This window comes from Acromyrmex echinatior, chromosome 1, assembly GCF_024713525.1.
Source record: "Acromyrmex echinatior isolate Ae372 chromosome 1, ASM2471352v2, whole genome shotgun sequence".
In the NCBI taxonomy this organism is placed as follows: Eukaryota; Metazoa; Arthropoda; class Insecta; order Hymenoptera; family Formicidae; genus Acromyrmex; species Acromyrmex echinatior.
The window spans coordinates 9080341-9098210 of record NC_141852.1 but is presented as its reverse complement, the minus strand read 5'-3'; the positions used below and the strand labels follow the sequence as shown (position 1 = coordinate 9098210).

The following is a 17870-nucleotide window of genomic DNA, read 5'->3' as shown; positions in this document are numbered from 1 at the left end:
ATCCACATAAAAAATTATAACTGCAATTATAACGCAAGAACATGTATATACATTTTATTTTATGATAATTATCGACGTTTGAAAAAGAGTATCATTGATTTTGTATCATATAATATAAATTTTTATAAATGCTTCGTAAATTAGGAATATTAATTAAAATGTACTTATATATATAACACCGTCTAATTTCTACACATCAGCTGAAATATTAAATTAAAATTTTCCGCATTAAAAAAAAACTTTTTTCAAATTGTGAATAAATAAATCTCCATCTCTTTTGCATTGTCTCAGATCCGACGCAGCACAGCCATGCACATTGCACATATCTAAACTTTCGAGAAAAGAAGGAAAACGTAAATAAAAATAATAAATAAGGCTGAGTCATTAAGTAGATAAATCCATGCAAAATCCAAAATGTATGCTTCGTCGTATTGCGCTTGCAAATTCTTTGCTTTTGCGTCGACAAGCAAATTAAAACACCGAGCCGAAAGGAATAAATTTGTCGCGTTACTTGCATTTTTTGCACTAAGCATTTTCACTCTCTCTTCAATATCCGAATATATATATATATATATATATATATATATATATATATATATATATAAAATTTCAAGTACAAAAATATATTTTGGGGATTTCAAATAATGCGTACAGACTAATGTGGAACGGGGAGAGTGCACGGAGTGCAGCCGAACCTGGGCGAACCACGTGACACAGTTGGTGCGTTCGGGGAAACGCTATTAGCGCCACTTCTATCATTCTATCTTCGTTGTTTATTAGACCTAAAACAAGGATAGAATGATACAAATAGCGCTAATATCGTCTTTTCGAACGCACCTAATGTGCCGCGTACTGCGCCCACACGACGCGCCTGGCACGAGCCGCAATACGGCTCTGCCGTTCGTATACTCTCTCGCTTTCGACGTGTTTGGCCGATTCGTTAGTAGGCCACGAGCGTCGTTAATCGTTGGCCGACGACGCGATGAACGTCGTCGTCGTTACTCTCTACCGGCAGCGCGTTATCCGCCGCGTCCTCGAGGCGGCCCGCGGCTCACTGCGATTCCCATTGTCACTCCAACATCGTGATTGAATTCAACTGGCCGAATGTAAGGCAGCGAGTGCACAAGCACGATTCCGAGGTGAGAGAAAAAAAAGAGAGACAGAGAGAATTCCATTGCATTTGGCGAACGCGATAAAGAGCGTAGCCGCCACCTCCTTTTCCACCTCCTCTTCATCCTGCTTCTCCTCTGCCACCGACCCTCGACCGAGTTTTCGTGGCCGATGCTTATCGCCGCGTAATTATCGAGGAACGAGATGGAGAAGCGTGTCCGTTGCACTCTCGACCGCGAGGGAGTGCAACCGACGAAGACGATTAGACGAATATGTGATCGTGGTTCGCGCGCGCTGTCCACTGTTCGCGTCCGTTCGAAACAACGTCATTTTTCTCATTGTTCTCGGAACACGCGAGCGAAATGCGTTGTTCGTGCACGTGCGATCATCCCGTAAACAAGCCGGTCTCTCCACCTTCCCTATACATACAGACGAACGAGCGATCGGGAAAACGGCAGAAAAGTGAATTCAGTGGAGCTCCGAATTATCGACACGCGAATTCTTCTCATGTTCGCGAACCACGGAACGTAAAATCCATTCTGCATTTGCATAAACGTAGCACAGAAGGAATGATTTTACTGAAACATCTAAAATTTTAGCTAGATAACATAAATGTATCAGTTAGTGAGTCATGATCCTATTATTGGATAAAATAATAAAAATATTAAATATTAAGCTTTTAATCATATGTACGATCCTAAATAAATTCGTCTTATTAAGCTTTTATAAACAAATTTATTTAGAATTCTACGTATCAAAAATTTAATATTTAAAAAATTTTATCATTTCATCCAATAACTGAGTTTGGTCATGTTCATTATCTATTAATTGATACATTTATTTTTCAAATCTGAAAGTAATTTTGTTGGATTGTATAAATAATTACATAGGAAAATCAAGCATGAATAATGCTAAAAATTTTACCATTTTAGTAATCAATTTGAGTGTCGTAATTATTTTAGTGATCCAGCAAAATTATTTTCAGATCTGTAACTAAATTTTTAGATAACCTATTTAATAAAATCGTCTTTTCCGTGTAGTTATAGTTAGGATTGTCACAAAAAATTCCTCATCCTAAAATTTCTTAATTTTTCCTTGATTTACAAATAAAATTCTTCGTGATTTTTTTCTGGTACTTTCAATATTTTGAAATTTTTTTGTATTTTTATTCTGATTTAGAAATGATCTCAAATATTTTCTTGAGACAGCAATTTAACATAACAATGTTAATTAATATTGCTAAGTGCTGGACACTGCTTACATTTAATTGTTAAGTTGGTAATATTCCAAAACAATATAGGTTTAATGTACAAATATTAAACTTTTTTAAAGCTAAAAATGTTAATTTTCCAAACAATTTTTCCCAAGCAATTTTTCTTTTTCTAGATTTTCTTAATCATTTTCAATTCCCCTGACAATTCTGTGATTTCCAGTTTTATAGCAACCCTATTGTGAGAATTGATCGATCGCAAAGTTGAATATTCTCTTCATACATGACAGACAGACTATGACTCATCAATTCAACTACAATCACTTAACAACTATGTTTATGCAATTTTAGAATGAGTTAAAAAAATAGCTGGATGCTAAACATGTGCGTGACTCGGTGCGCGATGGCGCATTTAATAACGAATTCGGTCACTTGATCAGTGCCCATTAATAGCTGCGTTATATAAAGTACTTAATACAATAGCATAATATAATCAACTTCGACAATGAAATGTAATACATATATCTATACTCTATTAAATAATGTGACGATATCATTATCGGGTATTTTATCGTTTAAAATATTCATATGCTTTTACATTTAATTTTGCTAATTTCACGTATAGCAGCTTTTACTATATACTATCGTAATGCGAACTTGCAAAATTCGAGTGCACTGAAAAAAATTACTAAATTTTAATAAATATTTGTTTAAATAGTACTAACTTATATTTATTAAATATAAACATATATACTTATTTGATACATTTAGAACTGTTTATTAGATTTGAGTATCATTTTTTATTGAGTAAATATTTATTTATTGTAAGTAAATATTTATTTAGTATCATTCAAACAAATATTTATGGAAATTTAGTAAATTTTTTTCAGAGTGTAAAGTGGGCCAAACTTTGCCTTCGTTTTGTCGATGAGGTTTTGCGAATCGGGTTTCTGAATACTGCTCGCAGTGATTTCGCATTTTCTTTTTTTTTCGCTATTATGCCGCGTCGCGGTAATGTACAATGATCACCGGTGTTTGATCGCGGTGAAGAAACGGCGTTTTTCGTCAACAAGTGACGACGAGTCCTGGCGAGGCCTCATCTAGCGGATCATATTTCGCGGAAGGTGAGACGAATCGACTCCTGTTTCTGTGCCGCCCGCTGATTTAATTCCGATCGATCGTTTCGTTGCGCTCGTGTCTTATCGCGCTCCCGTTTATTGCCGCAGAGAAAAAGGAAAAAAAATCATCCCGAGGTCATCCCCTGCAGTTATTTTATTTAATTAAACACACCGCCAATTCTTATCGCGATTACACAAAGAAATTTTTAATAAGTACAGAGAGACTCAGACTCATACGAGTTTTCATTTAATTGTGCTGTAATTAATTGTGTAACGTTTAATTACTGTGAACAGTTTTGCGCTTCGGACATTCAGTGAAAAATAAAACGTTGAATATTCATTTTTTTTTCCTGTATCGCCCTTTGAACTTTGAAGTTTCATTGTTATTCCAATAATCGAGGAAAAGTTCATTCATTCTGCAAAATATCGAGTAAATTTACGAAATTCTATCACATTATTTTTGTAATATGTTGTTTGAATAAAGAACATATAATGATCTATTTAACTCTCCGCGATTCAACAAGAGCTTTAAATATCTAGACGAATTTTCAATTTTAAATTATTCTGCTTCAAATTCGGACACGTACAAAAAATAAAAAACGCTTCAAGTCATATAATTCATATTCGTGAATGTTAAAAGAGTATACTAAAATTTTTTTCAGATTTTTCTAGAAATCCTTTGAAAACAAAAACAATCGGGCACCAATGACCCAGTTGGATTATAAAAATAATGAAAAAAATATTAACCACGGATAATTAAGGAGAATAAAAAAAAAGTCAACAATTTATTATCATGTTAAAAAATTAACTCTTAGTATACTTGATTGTATTCATTCGTATTCATTCTGCACATTTCTTTTCTTTAAAAAATTAGGAGCATCAAGTAATTAGTTATAATATTAATTAGTTATTAGGTGTTGGAATTAATTCGTAGCGTTTTTAATGAAAGAATGTTATTTATTTCACATGAGCATTAAAAAATACATTAATGAAAGTACTTCCCATCACTTGTAAAACGCTACGAATTAATTCCAACACCTAATATATATAATTTTTTATTTAAATGCACAACTTAAAAATACTTTCTAAAGATGTATATGTAAGAATCATTTAATAATTTTTATATATTTGTGAAAATTAATCCCGGACACGAATGATCGTGTGTATCAAGAGGGTCAATAATAATAAATTATTAAAAAGTGTAGTATGTTACATATAATTTATAAGTATGTGTACATATTATTTTATATTAATTTTTTAACATGAGTAAATGTATTATTAATTTTTAAACATACTGTAAACGTATTGTTAACTATTTTTATTCCTAACTATTCCACATTATTGACCATTATTTTCCTTATTTGCGTTTGCATGTATTGCGTTTGATTAATGATTATTTATAAAAAATTTATTGTTATTTTGATAACAATAAATAATATTTATAAATAAATGTTTTTCCGATGAAATGTCTTGTCGACAGCTTTACAATCGCAATCGCTTTTCTCACCCCGCCATATATTGTGCATTGCGCCAATCTGCATAAATGATCTTTTGTCTTTTCAAGTTCCTGCGCTTTCTAGGATTAAGGATGTCGAAGCGGCTGAGTTTCTACTGTCTGATAGCTCTGGCATCCGTCTGCATCTTCTTCCTAGCGTTTAACCAGCGCTACAGCAGCTACCTTGAGCATCGACTGCAGCCGATGATATCGGTCAGTAAAAATTCGGAGGTGGGGATTGCTCTAAATTGAGTCACGCCAAACACGCTCTTTCTGACGGTAAAAGTCTAACTTTTGCACCTAACACTCTCTCTCTTCTCTTTATCCATTTCTCTTGAACATTAAACGTGAAGCGATACACAAGGAACCGACACGCGACTTTTCTTTCTCCCTATTTCCATCTCTCTTCGTCCCTTTTCCCTTTCATGTATCGTTTTGCTATCATTTACAAAATAAACCTGTTTTTTCAACTGAATTTTTTGCATCATTCGTCTTCTTTTTTTTTCTCCAATGTCAAGAGAAATAAGAGGAAAGGAAAAAGAAGTTCAGATGAAAAAACTAATATCAAAGGATTCTAATAGCAAGCTATGTCATTTTGTCGTTATCTTGATGTCAAAGACCATAATTTTGACGTCAAAAGACGTCATTTTGACGTCAGCTTGCTACCAGGGCAACAACTGTGATCGCTTTAAAACATTTTGTAAATTTTAACATTTTCCATCAGAGACATCAATTTATTGGAAATCAGATCGACGTAAGTTCATAGTTTGTTTTAATTCACCTTCTTTATATAATAGTGATGTATGAAATTTGATATCAAAAGAAACACTTGTAATATGATTAATTATCGAAGCCAGGGGGTCAATCATGTAACTTTCTAGGGCGGAAATGTATGTATGTACACACATACATACAAAAACTTTTCACTTCTCCGCTCCAAAGAAAAAATTACATAATCGATACCCAGCATGTTGCGTGTAAATCGACACTTTTTTATCATTTACTCTCACTCTTAACGATACAATAGATATTCACAATACATGAGCAATCTCGTTGCTCGCACTTGCAAACCTTTGAAAACATTAACACGCTACCTAGAGAAAGAGGGAGAAAGATCATCTCATATCACGATTATTCCAATAGCGATATATTCGTGTACACAATGCGAGACGCACAATAGAAACGCTAAAACGTCGATGCTTTTTTCTCTTCCTCGATATAGGATGTTGAGATAAGGCCGCGGACTACCAAAATCCAAGAGCCGGTAACGGTAAGCCAGGTATGCACGTATCGATCTGAATGCATAAATACTACCACTTGTTATTAATGACTGTTTGCTGATAGAATGCCATTTATCGTTAGAGTGTCTTATCTTATCACAGTAAGCCTAATGTAAAGTGTAAATAGTAACGACTCCTTCTTACGGATTAACTTCTTTTTTCTATTACCAATTTTTTTTTCTATGTTACTAATTCTAACGTATAGTAAAACGTATATTTTTGTACTGCTTTATAAACGTATTTATATTTTACAAATATTATTAACGGTTATTTTTAATCAATAGAAGCAAATAAGATAGAATAAGTAAAAAAACAGAAGTACTTTATATTTTTAATAAAGAAAATTAATTCGCGTTTTAATTCAAAACTTTAATTTAAATCTTCCTTTATTGCATGATGCTGCATACTAAGATTTACGTATTGAATTATGTTATTATTTTGTAACGCATATGTAACTATTCATTGTATATGTATTTTTACTTGTGTTAGCTTTTTACTAATGCATTTTCCTTGTTTTTGTATTATGAATTTAATTGTCTACTTTGCTTGTTTATGAAATATGAACGATAATTATTATCTTTATTACATTTTACATTTCATTTTTTTAATATAAAAACATGAAGATATAAATACTGTTTTAAAATAAACTAACACTCGTATAATTCATATAACTTTTAAATTTGTCTTTGTAAAACTAATAAAGTGATTGAACGGGCTGCTGTAGAAATTTGCTTTTATGTGATTAAATTTCAAAATGTGAATTTATTTCTGTTTATTCTTGTTTAGGATATGTTATCGCATACCTGTTACGAAGATCTAATAACTTTTAATACTGCATTTATGTAATGTTGCTAACAAATAGCGAGTAAATTTTCTATTTAGTAATTGACCCTAATCTGCTTTTTAGGCATATATTACGGGATCCACGGACAATGCCACGATCACCGAAATTCAGGAGGTGATTGATCAACAAAGGAGGGCGATTAAAAGAGAAATGGAAAATTATGAATATCCAAACGGAAAATATGGGATAAATGTGAGGTAAATTATATGCACCAGAACATAACTTCGTATTGTTGAAAATTTAAACGTTTAACCATTACTCGTTTATAGCAAACTTGAAGATTTAGTGATGGAGAAGGGTGGTAGACCTATGAGAAGCATAATTCTGACGAGTTGGAGAAGTGGCAGCACGTTCCTCGGTGATGTGGTAAACGCACATCCAGCCAATTTTTATCATTACGAACCGTTACTCGACTATGGAATTGTGCAAATCCGAGGGTCGCCGCTCGCAGAAGAATCCTTGACAAGGATATTCTCTCTGTTGAATTGTGAATACAAGGAGCTCGGTATATAATTTCACACATCTTTAAATTTCTATTCGCTTGAAGGCGCATCATTTAATGATTGCATACAATTGTAATTATCGTAATAGATCGGTACCTGGATTATGGGAAGACTCATCATTGGGTATTTAATCATAATACGCATTTATGGCGGCAATGCCAAGCACATAAACGCATTTGTTGGGATCCGCGTTTCGTCTCCAAGTTTTGCCGACTCTTTCCATTCCAATCAATGAAGCTTGTACGGTTGAGGTTGCATGCGGCAGAGAGTCTTTTGGCCGAAGAAGAGTAAGTAATTATATGACAATCATAAGAAAACATTTTTTAGATCTAATTTAAACATTATATTTTTTGAACCATAAAAATATGTGTCTATTTATATTGTAGTCTAGGTGTACGACTAGTTCTACTCATTCGTGATCCGAGAGGCATTCTGCAATCCAGAAAGCATAGGGAATGGTGTCCTGCTAAACCCGATTGTTCCGATCCAGCTCTGGTCTGCGGAGACATGGTATCAGACTTCAACGCGGCAGTAGAACTGTCGAAAAAATATCCCCGTTCTTTCAGGTATAGCACTGCATATATTATTAAAAAATTTTCCGAATCATATATTCGGTACTTATAACAATTTATTTTACATGCAATTTTCAAACGATTTGTTAAGATCGTCACCTACTTTATTAGTGATAATTTTATTGAAACGAAAAACTCAAATTCAATCTTCGTATGTGATAAACAGAGTAGTGCGTTATGAGGATCTATCCGTGGATCCCTACAAGCACGTGCAGGAGCTTTACAATTTTTACGGTTTGAACTTTCACGTAAACGTGAAGAAATTCCTGGATACGCACACGAAGAATGATGTGGGCGGTGTGTCAAGCACTTTCCGGAATTCCAAGGTCGCGCCATTTCACTGGAGGACCGATTTGGACTTCGAAGAGGTCCGTGAAATACAAAAGGTATGCGCGACTGCTATGCAAATGTGGGGATACGTGATGGCCTTAAATTCCACTCACCAAAAAGACTTCGACCCTATCACAAATTACCGACTCCAGTTATGACAGCTGGCAGACGACATGCTCAATGTAGATATGATGTATAGTATATCGGTATAACGAACGGCAACGGTCAAAAGTGCTGTAGTTCATATAATATTCTGCAAAAGGTGCTAGCGGTCCCTCAGGAAGATAGCCATGTAATGGAAATGAATATTGATTCATTCGACAGAAAAATTTCGAAATTTTTAGCTTTGGAACGCTAAGGTTTAGAAACAATAAGAAGTTTCTACTTCTTTGAAAAGACGGAAACAAGATACGTTCGTAATTTTATATCGTATGATTAACGATCTAAACCACAGGGTGTTAGAATAAAATCCTGAGAGCTTGACATGCGACACAAATTATGTCTAACCATATCGACGCAAACGCAGATGCACTCAAAACATCTAAATATATGAATCTTTCAGGAAAGAGGAAGGGTATTTTGTGTCTAAAAAATGTATAAACTAATATATTCATTAATATTAATTGTAATTATAGATAGCTTGTAAAGAGATTTGTAATGATCATTACAGCATCTTTTTACATCTTTAAGAAATATTCCACATATATAAGAAAATGAAATTTTTATATCGATTACGAAACACAAAGTGCACCCACACCTTGGTTTCATACGAAATTATCACTAAAAACAAGATGACCAAATCTAATTTTTTAATTTACTGATCAATAGCTGCGTTCAGCAAAGAAAGTGACTTGTAACTGTACAATTTTTTAATGTGATTGATCTTGCCCTTAATTCCCCTCACTAGATTTAAATGTATAAATCATATTCAAAAATCATATAAAATGTATAATCATATAAAAGAATCTTACAACAATTAAAAAGCTGCTTTTTCTGCTAATGCAGCCATTGGCACATGACATACTACATTACGAACGTGAAAATACACTCACACCATAGAAGAATATTTATTTAATAAGAAATATATCGTATTCGAAAAGAGTTTAGCCATAAACTGTGAACGAAAACTGAAATTCATAATGTTAGAATCGTATCTTGTAATATCATCGACAATGTTGGAAATTTATTTCTGCAGCGTCTGACGGGAAATTCCTACCAATATTCAATGTGATTCACGAAAGGACAAGTACGAACACAATATCAATTAGCTTGTTCATTCCATGGAACACGCGATCTTATCTCTTGTTCATGGTGATTATGTTTGAGAAAACGATCAGGGACGTCAAGGACGAGAACATGAGTTTCCATTCCTCCGGCCTTCGATGCGGCCGACGAATTATTACAGAAATATAAAGACGCGACCAACTTACCCATGAGCGCGTGTGATTTTTATAATGTACATAGTCGTAATGGCATTGCACACTTTAGATACAAGATAGAGGTATTACCGTGAGCTGTTCGTTGGCGATTAAGAATAAGTACTTTTTTGAATCTTTACACGCTATATATTGATTATCTGGGACAGCCTGGCTGGCTGACATACCCTCTGTTATGTATTGTAGTATATTTACGTTATATATTATATATAATTTTGAGATTGTATTCCTCGCGTCCTTGTGTTATGCACTGAGTGCTAAATTATTATCAGCTCTCTGTGATCGATCAGACCTTATCACGCGTTCACTTAAAGTAGGATCGATTTCAATAAGCATATATCATGTTATTAAATATTATACATAATAGTTTGGATATTTTGAGAATCAAGATATTACGACCCGCCTCTCTTTTATTTTGGAGGACAATTTTATTCGCTTGACCCTAATTATTATTTACGTTGTTCCATTGTCACTTTGTATAAGACGAAAATTAATGAAATCAATGTGATGTTTCTCGTACGTACATACGAATGAGATCTGACGATAGCGTTGCGTATAATGTTGACGAGTCATCGACGCAACTGCTAATACAAATTTGCAATACCTTGGTGCAATCTCACGCCATTAGTACTATTTCTTGAATGGGTATCTAGTCCAAGAGGAACGCGTATTACTTTGCATTTTGTACCTTAGATGTAAAGGTTCTCCAATAAAAGAATCATATTTCTATGGAATATATTCGCTATTTATTTCATCTCGTTTATCATACACCTACAATCCATATTTCCTTTTATCTTTCATTTTCTTTTCCTAAAAAGTAGAACAAACTTTTCAAGTAACAAAATATACTAAAACTAATTACAATTTATTTTATTTATCTATTGTTTCAGTAAGTTTTTAATTATCACTACACATCATAGCGTATATTTATAAAAGCATCATTAAAAAATATAACATAAATGTTATGAATGTTTTCTGGCGAATTTTAGCTTTTCTTTGCAATGATCTAAATCTTTTTTGATTTCATATTATAAATATTAATTAAAAAAATTTAGACGTTATATAAACTAATGTTAACTAAAAAACTAATGTTACATACTAATGTTAACGATTTGTTACCTGTACGTCAAATATTCTCAAAGTGCTAAGGTCCCATTTGATAGCGCATCTGCAACCAAAATAGTAATTTTAAAATCGAATATAAAAAAGAGAATTCTTTTTTTTTTCTAATAACAAGATCAGCGAGGGCAAGAACCAATCAGAAAAAATCAGTATAGCGTATACTTAATAACATCATATTTCATATTTTATGATATTCCTAATATAATTTATATAATTTAATTATTTTCTTTAATATTTACTTTCACATAGTGATGATGTGTGACTCCGTGTAAAAACTGACTCGTAAATAATGACTCCCAGATTCTAAACTTGATGATCAAAGAGATTTTTATATTCTTCTTTTCTATTTCCCTGTGAATTTCCAGTCCATTGGTAAGGTAAACTACAGTACTACGATTTAAGGTACAATTTCACTGCCGAAAGACAGATCCGTCGTTCTTATTCCAGTAGCTGAAATTTTGTAGTTCGAACAGTTTCAATTGCAAGCGCTAAAAGCTCAAACGCTGTTTATTATGCCTTCCACTACTACCTTCAAATAGTATCTATGCGATCACATAGCCACACACACAATTGCATTGTTACCGCATTGCAAATTAATCAGTCTGAAATTAAAATAAAATATTCCTTATATACAATATTTTTACAAAAAAAAAAATGAAAATAATTACATTTCGATATCAGATTAAAAGTTAACAGCAAGGAATTCTCAGACATATGCTTGTCAAATTTATAATCATCATACAATTAATAAAATGTATAATATTAAAAACAAGTAACAATCCTTACTTTGTAAAAAATACTCGAAAAAATATCATTTTGATGTACAATTTATTATATTATTGCAATTATGCTGAGCATAATAAATATTAACATCTTCAAATTCTTCCTTACATGTTCTCTTGCATATTTCTTACATTCTGAAAAAAAAAAAAAAATGATTTCTGTTAGTCTTGAAGGTTATTCACTTTAATTGCGTTATCAATAATACATATTAATATATCAGGAAATCATTTTGTCATCACGTTTTTACGTAAGACAGGGATAACTATTTATTCATCACGTCTTAATTATCTACATAATAAAATTAACTTTTATAATACAACATTCTACATCTTTCTTTTCTTTTATTAAGAAATTTTAGACTTACATAATTCTTATTGAGGAATCCATAAACGTTGTTCAAGTCAAGTTCAAGAAATTGTCTTAAGCTAGTATTTAAGATGTCATAAACCAATCAAAAAGCATTTTAAGACATTATTTAAAGCAGTCTTGAAATTAAGAACAGACTATGAATACTGGTATGAATACATAGTTTCTCATTTTATGATTAAGTTTTGTCTTCATCCATTTTTCAGGTGAATATCTAAAATAAAAAATATATTACATATATAACATATGTATATCTTTTTTTTAATTATTTTCTCATTAAAATTAATATTTGTCAGAAATAACATTTGCGTCACATGCATTCAGATTGACTGTAGGCGGTTTTGTTTATATTCTCATCATGCGTGTATCGTCAATTAATACTGACAAAAATTATTACATATATATTACAAAATAATATGTATTTTTTAAATTTAAGTGGTAACATGGATAACTTACATAAATGTTCGATTTGAAGAGAAAATTTATAAGAAGTCTGCTCTTTCATCTTTCTATAAATAAGATACATGTACATTAGAAAATATATTCTCTCTATAATATATTGAAAAAATAAAATAGAAATTTTATCAGTCAACTGAATCAATCACAGTTCTCAGACTGGGGCAGTAACAGTTCATCATATTTATTTATGGGTGTATATCGACTGTCCATGTTACTAACTGGTTAATTTAAAATAATATAATCTCATTGGTGAAGCAGTGAAAAATTACTAGGAACAGGCCGATGTGAGTGATGTGTGCAATTAAACTGTGTGCTAGTACACCGCTCCCATTATTTATATAACCAGTTATTCATAGTCAGTTCCTATATTTAATAAATACAGTGTTAAAATGTTTTAAATCGATCACAGAATAGTACTATTATTTTACTAATATTTTAAAACATTACTTAAAGGACATTTACAATGAGAGAAATACAGTAAATTGTGTAAGCCGTAAGAAATTGACCAATCACAGTTGAATATGAGGAGAACAATCGACTATGAATTCAATTTCTTATAGCTTATTATACAATATTTCTCCTGTAGACAGCCAATAAGACTTAAAATAAAAACATACTATGAATATCTGCCATAGTCCATTCATATTTTAAGACCATCTTAAGTAATATCTTAGGATGCTAATATATGATTGATTTATGATATCTTAAAACCATACTTTAGATGATCACATATATTCTTAGACAATACATTCTTAACTTAAAATATAAAAACCAACTATATGAATACTGTCCATACATAAGTAAATGTACAAAGGGAGACACGTGGAGGAAGAAAGGGCGCTTGCTTCCATTTCTCTAAATTTTGACAAAGAGGAATAATTATAAAAATTATTTTTATAACGGAAATTTAAATTCTCATTAGCTTATGCGTTATTCGTGAGAAAATTTGCTGAAAATCTTTGGATCACTGGCTTTAATATAAATATTTTAATAAGTTTTATATAATATAATATAAAAAATTATTACATAAATATTACAAAATAATATATATTTTTTAAATTTAAGTTTAAGTGATAACATAGATAACTTACATAAACGCCCAATTTAGAGAAGAAATTTGTAATAGGTCACAAATCTGTTCTTCCATCTTTCTATATAAATAAGATACATGTATATTATAATAGAATGTATTCTCTCTATAATATATTAAAAAAATAGAATAGAAATAATTTTATCAGTCAACTGAATCAATCACAGTTCTCAGACTGGGGCAGTAACAGTTCATCATTTAATTATGGGTGTATATCGATTGCCCACGTTATTAACTGGTTAATTTAAAATAATATAATCTCATTGACGAAGCAGTGAAAAATTACTAGAAACTGATGTAAGTGACGTGTGCAAGAGCGCGCGCGCGCACGCACGCGCGCGTACACACACACACACACACACACACACACACACACACACACACACACACACACACACACACACACACACACACACACACACACACCGCTCCCTTTATTTATATAATCAGTATTCATAGTCAGTCCTATATTTAATAAATACAGTGTTGAAATGTTTTAAATCGATCACAGAATAGTACTAACATTTTAAAACATTACCTAAAGGGCCGTTCACAATGAGAGAAATACAGTATAGTAAATTGTGTAAGCCGTAAGAAATCGACGAATCACAGTTGAATATGAGAACAATCGACTATGAATGATCAATTTCTTATAACTTACTACACAATATTTCTCCTGTAGCCAATAAGACTGAAAATAAAAATGGACTATGAATATCTGCCATAGTCCGTTCATATTTTAAATCATCTTAAGTAATATCTTAAGATGCTAATATATGATTGATTTATGATATCTTAAAACATACTTTAGATGATCATATATTCTTAAACAATACATTCTTAACTTAAAATATAAAAACCAACTATATGAATACTGTCCATATATGTATGTGAATATACAAAGGGAGACATGTGGAAGAAGAAAGGGCGCTTGCTTCCATTTCTCTAAATTTTGACAAAAAGAAATTATAAAAATTATTTTTATGACGAAAAGTTAAATGCTCATTAGCTTGTACATTATTCGTGAAAAAGTTTACTGAAAATCTTTGAACACTGGCTTTAATATTTTAATAAGTTTTGTGTAATACAATATAAAAAATTATTACATAAATATTACAAAACAAAATGTATTTTTTTAATTTAAGTGATAACATAGATAACTTACATAAACGCCCGATTTGGAGAAGGAATTTGTAACAGGTCACAAATCTGCTCTTCCATCTTTCTATATACATAAATGAGATACATGTATATTAGAATGTATTCTCTCTACAATATATCAAAAAAATAAAATAGAAACATTTTATCAGTCAACTGAATCAATCACAGTTCTCAGACTGGGGCAGTATCTTGTTCATCATATAATTTTTAATAAATTTTTGCTCTCCCTCTCCCCTGAAGTCTGGGGTATGATAATTATATCTAATATCGATTAAAGGAACAAAATTATCTTTTTCCACATTAGTTGAAGCAAAAAAAAAACCAAATCTATTCACAAACAGGATATTATCACATGCTTTTAGTTCGCGTTGCATGCTCCAATATGCTCCAAACATATTCCTCATAGCTTCTAATTACTCCAATGAGCAGTTTGGAATGAATAGAAACCAGGGTTGGCAACGTTATCGTTACCGTTCTTTTTCAAAAGTAATTCGTTATTAATTTGCAAAAGTAAGTCGTAACCGTTAACGATACTCAAAATGTAACGAGTTGTTATTTTTTCGTTACTTTTTTTGCTTGATGTTAACAAAAATATTATAGCGTTTTTCATTGGCAAAACTCAGTGCACATTAAAGCCGTTGTACACTACTCTAATCTGAATTTAAAAATGAAATATTTCAATTAATATAATGTCCGAAGGACATTTTATCTAATTTAAAAATTTTCAATACATTTTATTATGCTATTTTATCAAATAACATAATAAAATGTATTGAAGATTTTTTATCACGTTTCTATATTTTTATTAAACATACACATTTGCGTGTACGAATTTAAATCGCACTATCCAGACAGCACAGAATATTTATGATAAATGTTTATTAATATTCATTTTGTGAAATATTATATAGATATTTCATACATATTTTATATAAAACTCTATTCAAAATATTATTAAAATATAGACTAAATATTTTATATTAATATTTATGATAAATATAAATAAATATTTTTAATAAGTATTTTTTACTTAGATTATAATGATTTTTTATAGCACTTACTATAACATTGTACAATAAATATTTCATATTTAAAATAAATTTTATGCAAAATAATAATATTTAAAATAAATCTTATAAATATTTATAAATGTACTGGGTAGTTCTGTCAATGAAAAACGCTACTAAATGCAGATTTTTGTGATAAATATTCTGAAGAGAAGTCAGAATTCTATCTTTTGGTAAAGGAATAAAGCTCAAAAACTGATATATATATATATATAAAATATACGGTTTAGTTATGACTAAAACTTTGTGGCAGTTGTTAGAAATAAAGTAACGCTAAAAATAACTAGTGAAATCGTTATCCCAAAAATGTAACTGCGTTATAATGAACGTTACTTAGAAGAAAATATAACGTCGTTATTGAAAAAAGTAACTTGTAACGGTAACGACGTTACAAATAACCCTAATCCTGATAGAAACTACTGGTAAGAGCATGTTAAAGCATGTTGAAATATGCAAACAAAACTATAAAAACACGTGGTAATTTCCTGTTTGCAAATAAATTTAATTTTTTTGCTTTGATTAGTTAAAAATTCTATTCTTAAATCTTGTGTATCCATAATAATTAAGTTTGTATTCTATTTTATAAAATAATTTCTATTTCTACGTTTAAATTAACATGATTAATAATAAAACGATGGAAAAGTTTTACATTAGGCAATATTCAAATGCAATTCTAAGATTGTCCATTTGCAGATGGTCAAATAATTCAAAATGCAACTCAAACGAGAATGTATGTGGCGGAACAAGAAACCTTTCTCAAACATAAAAAAAAACAAAATACTCACTAAAACGATTGTGATGATAAGCACAAGCTACTTAGTGGCTCTGCTCTTCGATATGAGAGAAAGACAGCAAAGAGAGGAAGGCAGCTCTACAAACCAGCACTAAAAGAGAAACGGAAACTAAAATCGCGATGATGTTAAAAGCATGCGGCGATACGTCGCCATAGGAACTGATGTGATCAGAGAAACGTAAGGATCATAATCAAGAGACAATCATACGAACGAGACAAAAATGTTCATCATGTGACGAAACGAAACGTGCTCAAGCTCTGCGCCGAAATTGAAAAATACAATCGAGATTATTAAATTCAGAAAAAATTATGCGCAGGAAACCTATCGCGAGATGCCCGGAAAAAGTATGCACGCGGATGACGATGGATTTCAAAAACTCACCTTCCCATTGTGAACCGGGATGTGCAACACGTGTAAGGACGCCAATGACACGTCCTCGAAGAGATCCAGTCGCAAAATGAACGATCAACGAAGGCGGTTATATTTAATCAAAAGAAGCTTTCGGCACTTCTGCGCATACTCCAGATCGTTATGGCGGATTTACATGAAGCCATTAGTCGATATTTCGACCAATCGCTGAATTCGTGAAAATTTATTTTATGGACAACGAGATCATAAGCCTTTTTAGTTAAACTTTTGCATCAATTGATTTTTCTTCCTTTTCTCTCCAGGAGAAAAGAAGAAGAAGAAAAATGAACTGGTGCAAAAATTCAACTAAAAAGAACAAGCCTTGCGATAAAATTTTCATTATAAGTGCTTTAAAGCATTTTTTTGATTGGCCAATACGAAGAAAGAATTTTACAAATCGACCAGTCAAAAATGCTTTAATGTACAATAAAAAGAAACCTGAGAGAGAGAGACTATGCTGGTTTTTTTCCTGTTACCGTCAAAATCACCTGTACACTACCGTCACTACATCCATTTTGGAAATTACGTTACTACATACATTTTCTGACACTATCAATAACATCACATCATTGAAAGTAAATGTAGTTCGAGTCTGTACCAAATTCTCAGGATAGAAGCGTGCTGACTATCCATAGGAGAGATTTTTAATGGATCCTTGAACGAAAAAATTTTAATTTCGCATCTCCTATATGTAAATAAAAGTTATTGAATTTTAATAAACG

At 31.5% G+C, this 17870-nt stretch overlaps 1 protein-coding gene, 1 long non-coding RNA gene and 3 other non-coding genes across 27 annotated transcripts; 1 reads left to right on the top strand and 4 right to left on the bottom strand.

Moving 5' to 3' along the window:
* Positions 1-891: 891 nt before the first annotated feature.
* LOC105146595 (carbohydrate sulfotransferase 5) lies at positions 892-10632 on the top strand. 11 transcript variants are annotated; one of them, XM_087405757.1, is made up of 9 exons: positions 892-1139; positions 5003-5146; positions 6156-6212; positions 7121-7254; positions 7327-7562; positions 7649-7847; positions 7947-8126; positions 8299-8518; positions 9658-10632. In XM_087405757.1, exons 2-9 carry the CDS (start codon positions 5027-5029, stop codon positions 9691-9693), a joined length of 1182 nt encoding a protein of 393 aa, XP_087261883.1. In that variant the 5' UTR covers positions 892-1139; positions 5003-5026; the 3' UTR covers positions 9694-10632. The 11 variants fall into 11 exon arrangements, with proteins under 11 accessions (XP_087261883.1, XP_087261891.1, XP_011055261.1 ...); XM_011056957.2 differs by lacking the exon at positions 892-1139 and adding exons at positions 1169-2832; positions 3211-3444 and having other exon boundaries at positions 8299-10632; XM_087405765.1 differs by lacking the exon at positions 8299-8518.
* LOC147910938 (uncharacterized) lies at positions 10622-17258 on the bottom strand. Of its 13 annotated transcripts, none has more exons than XR_015544958.1 (10): positions 17122-17258; positions 16732-16830; positions 14884-14943; positions 13720-13779; positions 12626-12678; positions 12168-12383; positions 11807-11937; positions 11260-11622; positions 11018-11066; positions 10622-10708 (listed from the first exon to the last, which is right to left on the bottom strand). It is a non-coding gene; the product is annotated as an uncharacterized LOC147910938 (long non-coding RNA). The 13 variants fall into 13 exon arrangements; XR_015544957.1 differs by lacking the exon at positions 16732-16830 and having other exon boundaries at positions 11260-11470; positions 11550-11622; positions 17122-17254; XR_015544960.1 differs by having other exon boundaries at positions 16732-16848; positions 17122-17244.
* LOC147910941 (small nucleolar RNA SNORD31) lies at positions 12750-12814 on the bottom strand. Its single transcript, XR_015547935.1, has one exon. It is a non-coding gene; the product is annotated as a small nucleolar RNA SNORD31 (small nucleolar RNA).
* On the bottom strand, positions 13857-13922 carry LOC147910940 (small nucleolar RNA SNORD31). The gene has a single exon (XR_015547938.1). It is a non-coding gene; the product is annotated as a small nucleolar RNA SNORD31 (small nucleolar RNA).
* Positions 15019-15085, bottom strand: LOC147910939 (small nucleolar RNA SNORD31). Its single transcript, XR_015547931.1, has one exon. It is a non-coding gene; the product is annotated as a small nucleolar RNA SNORD31 (small nucleolar RNA).
* Positions 17259-17870: the final 612 nt, after the last annotated feature.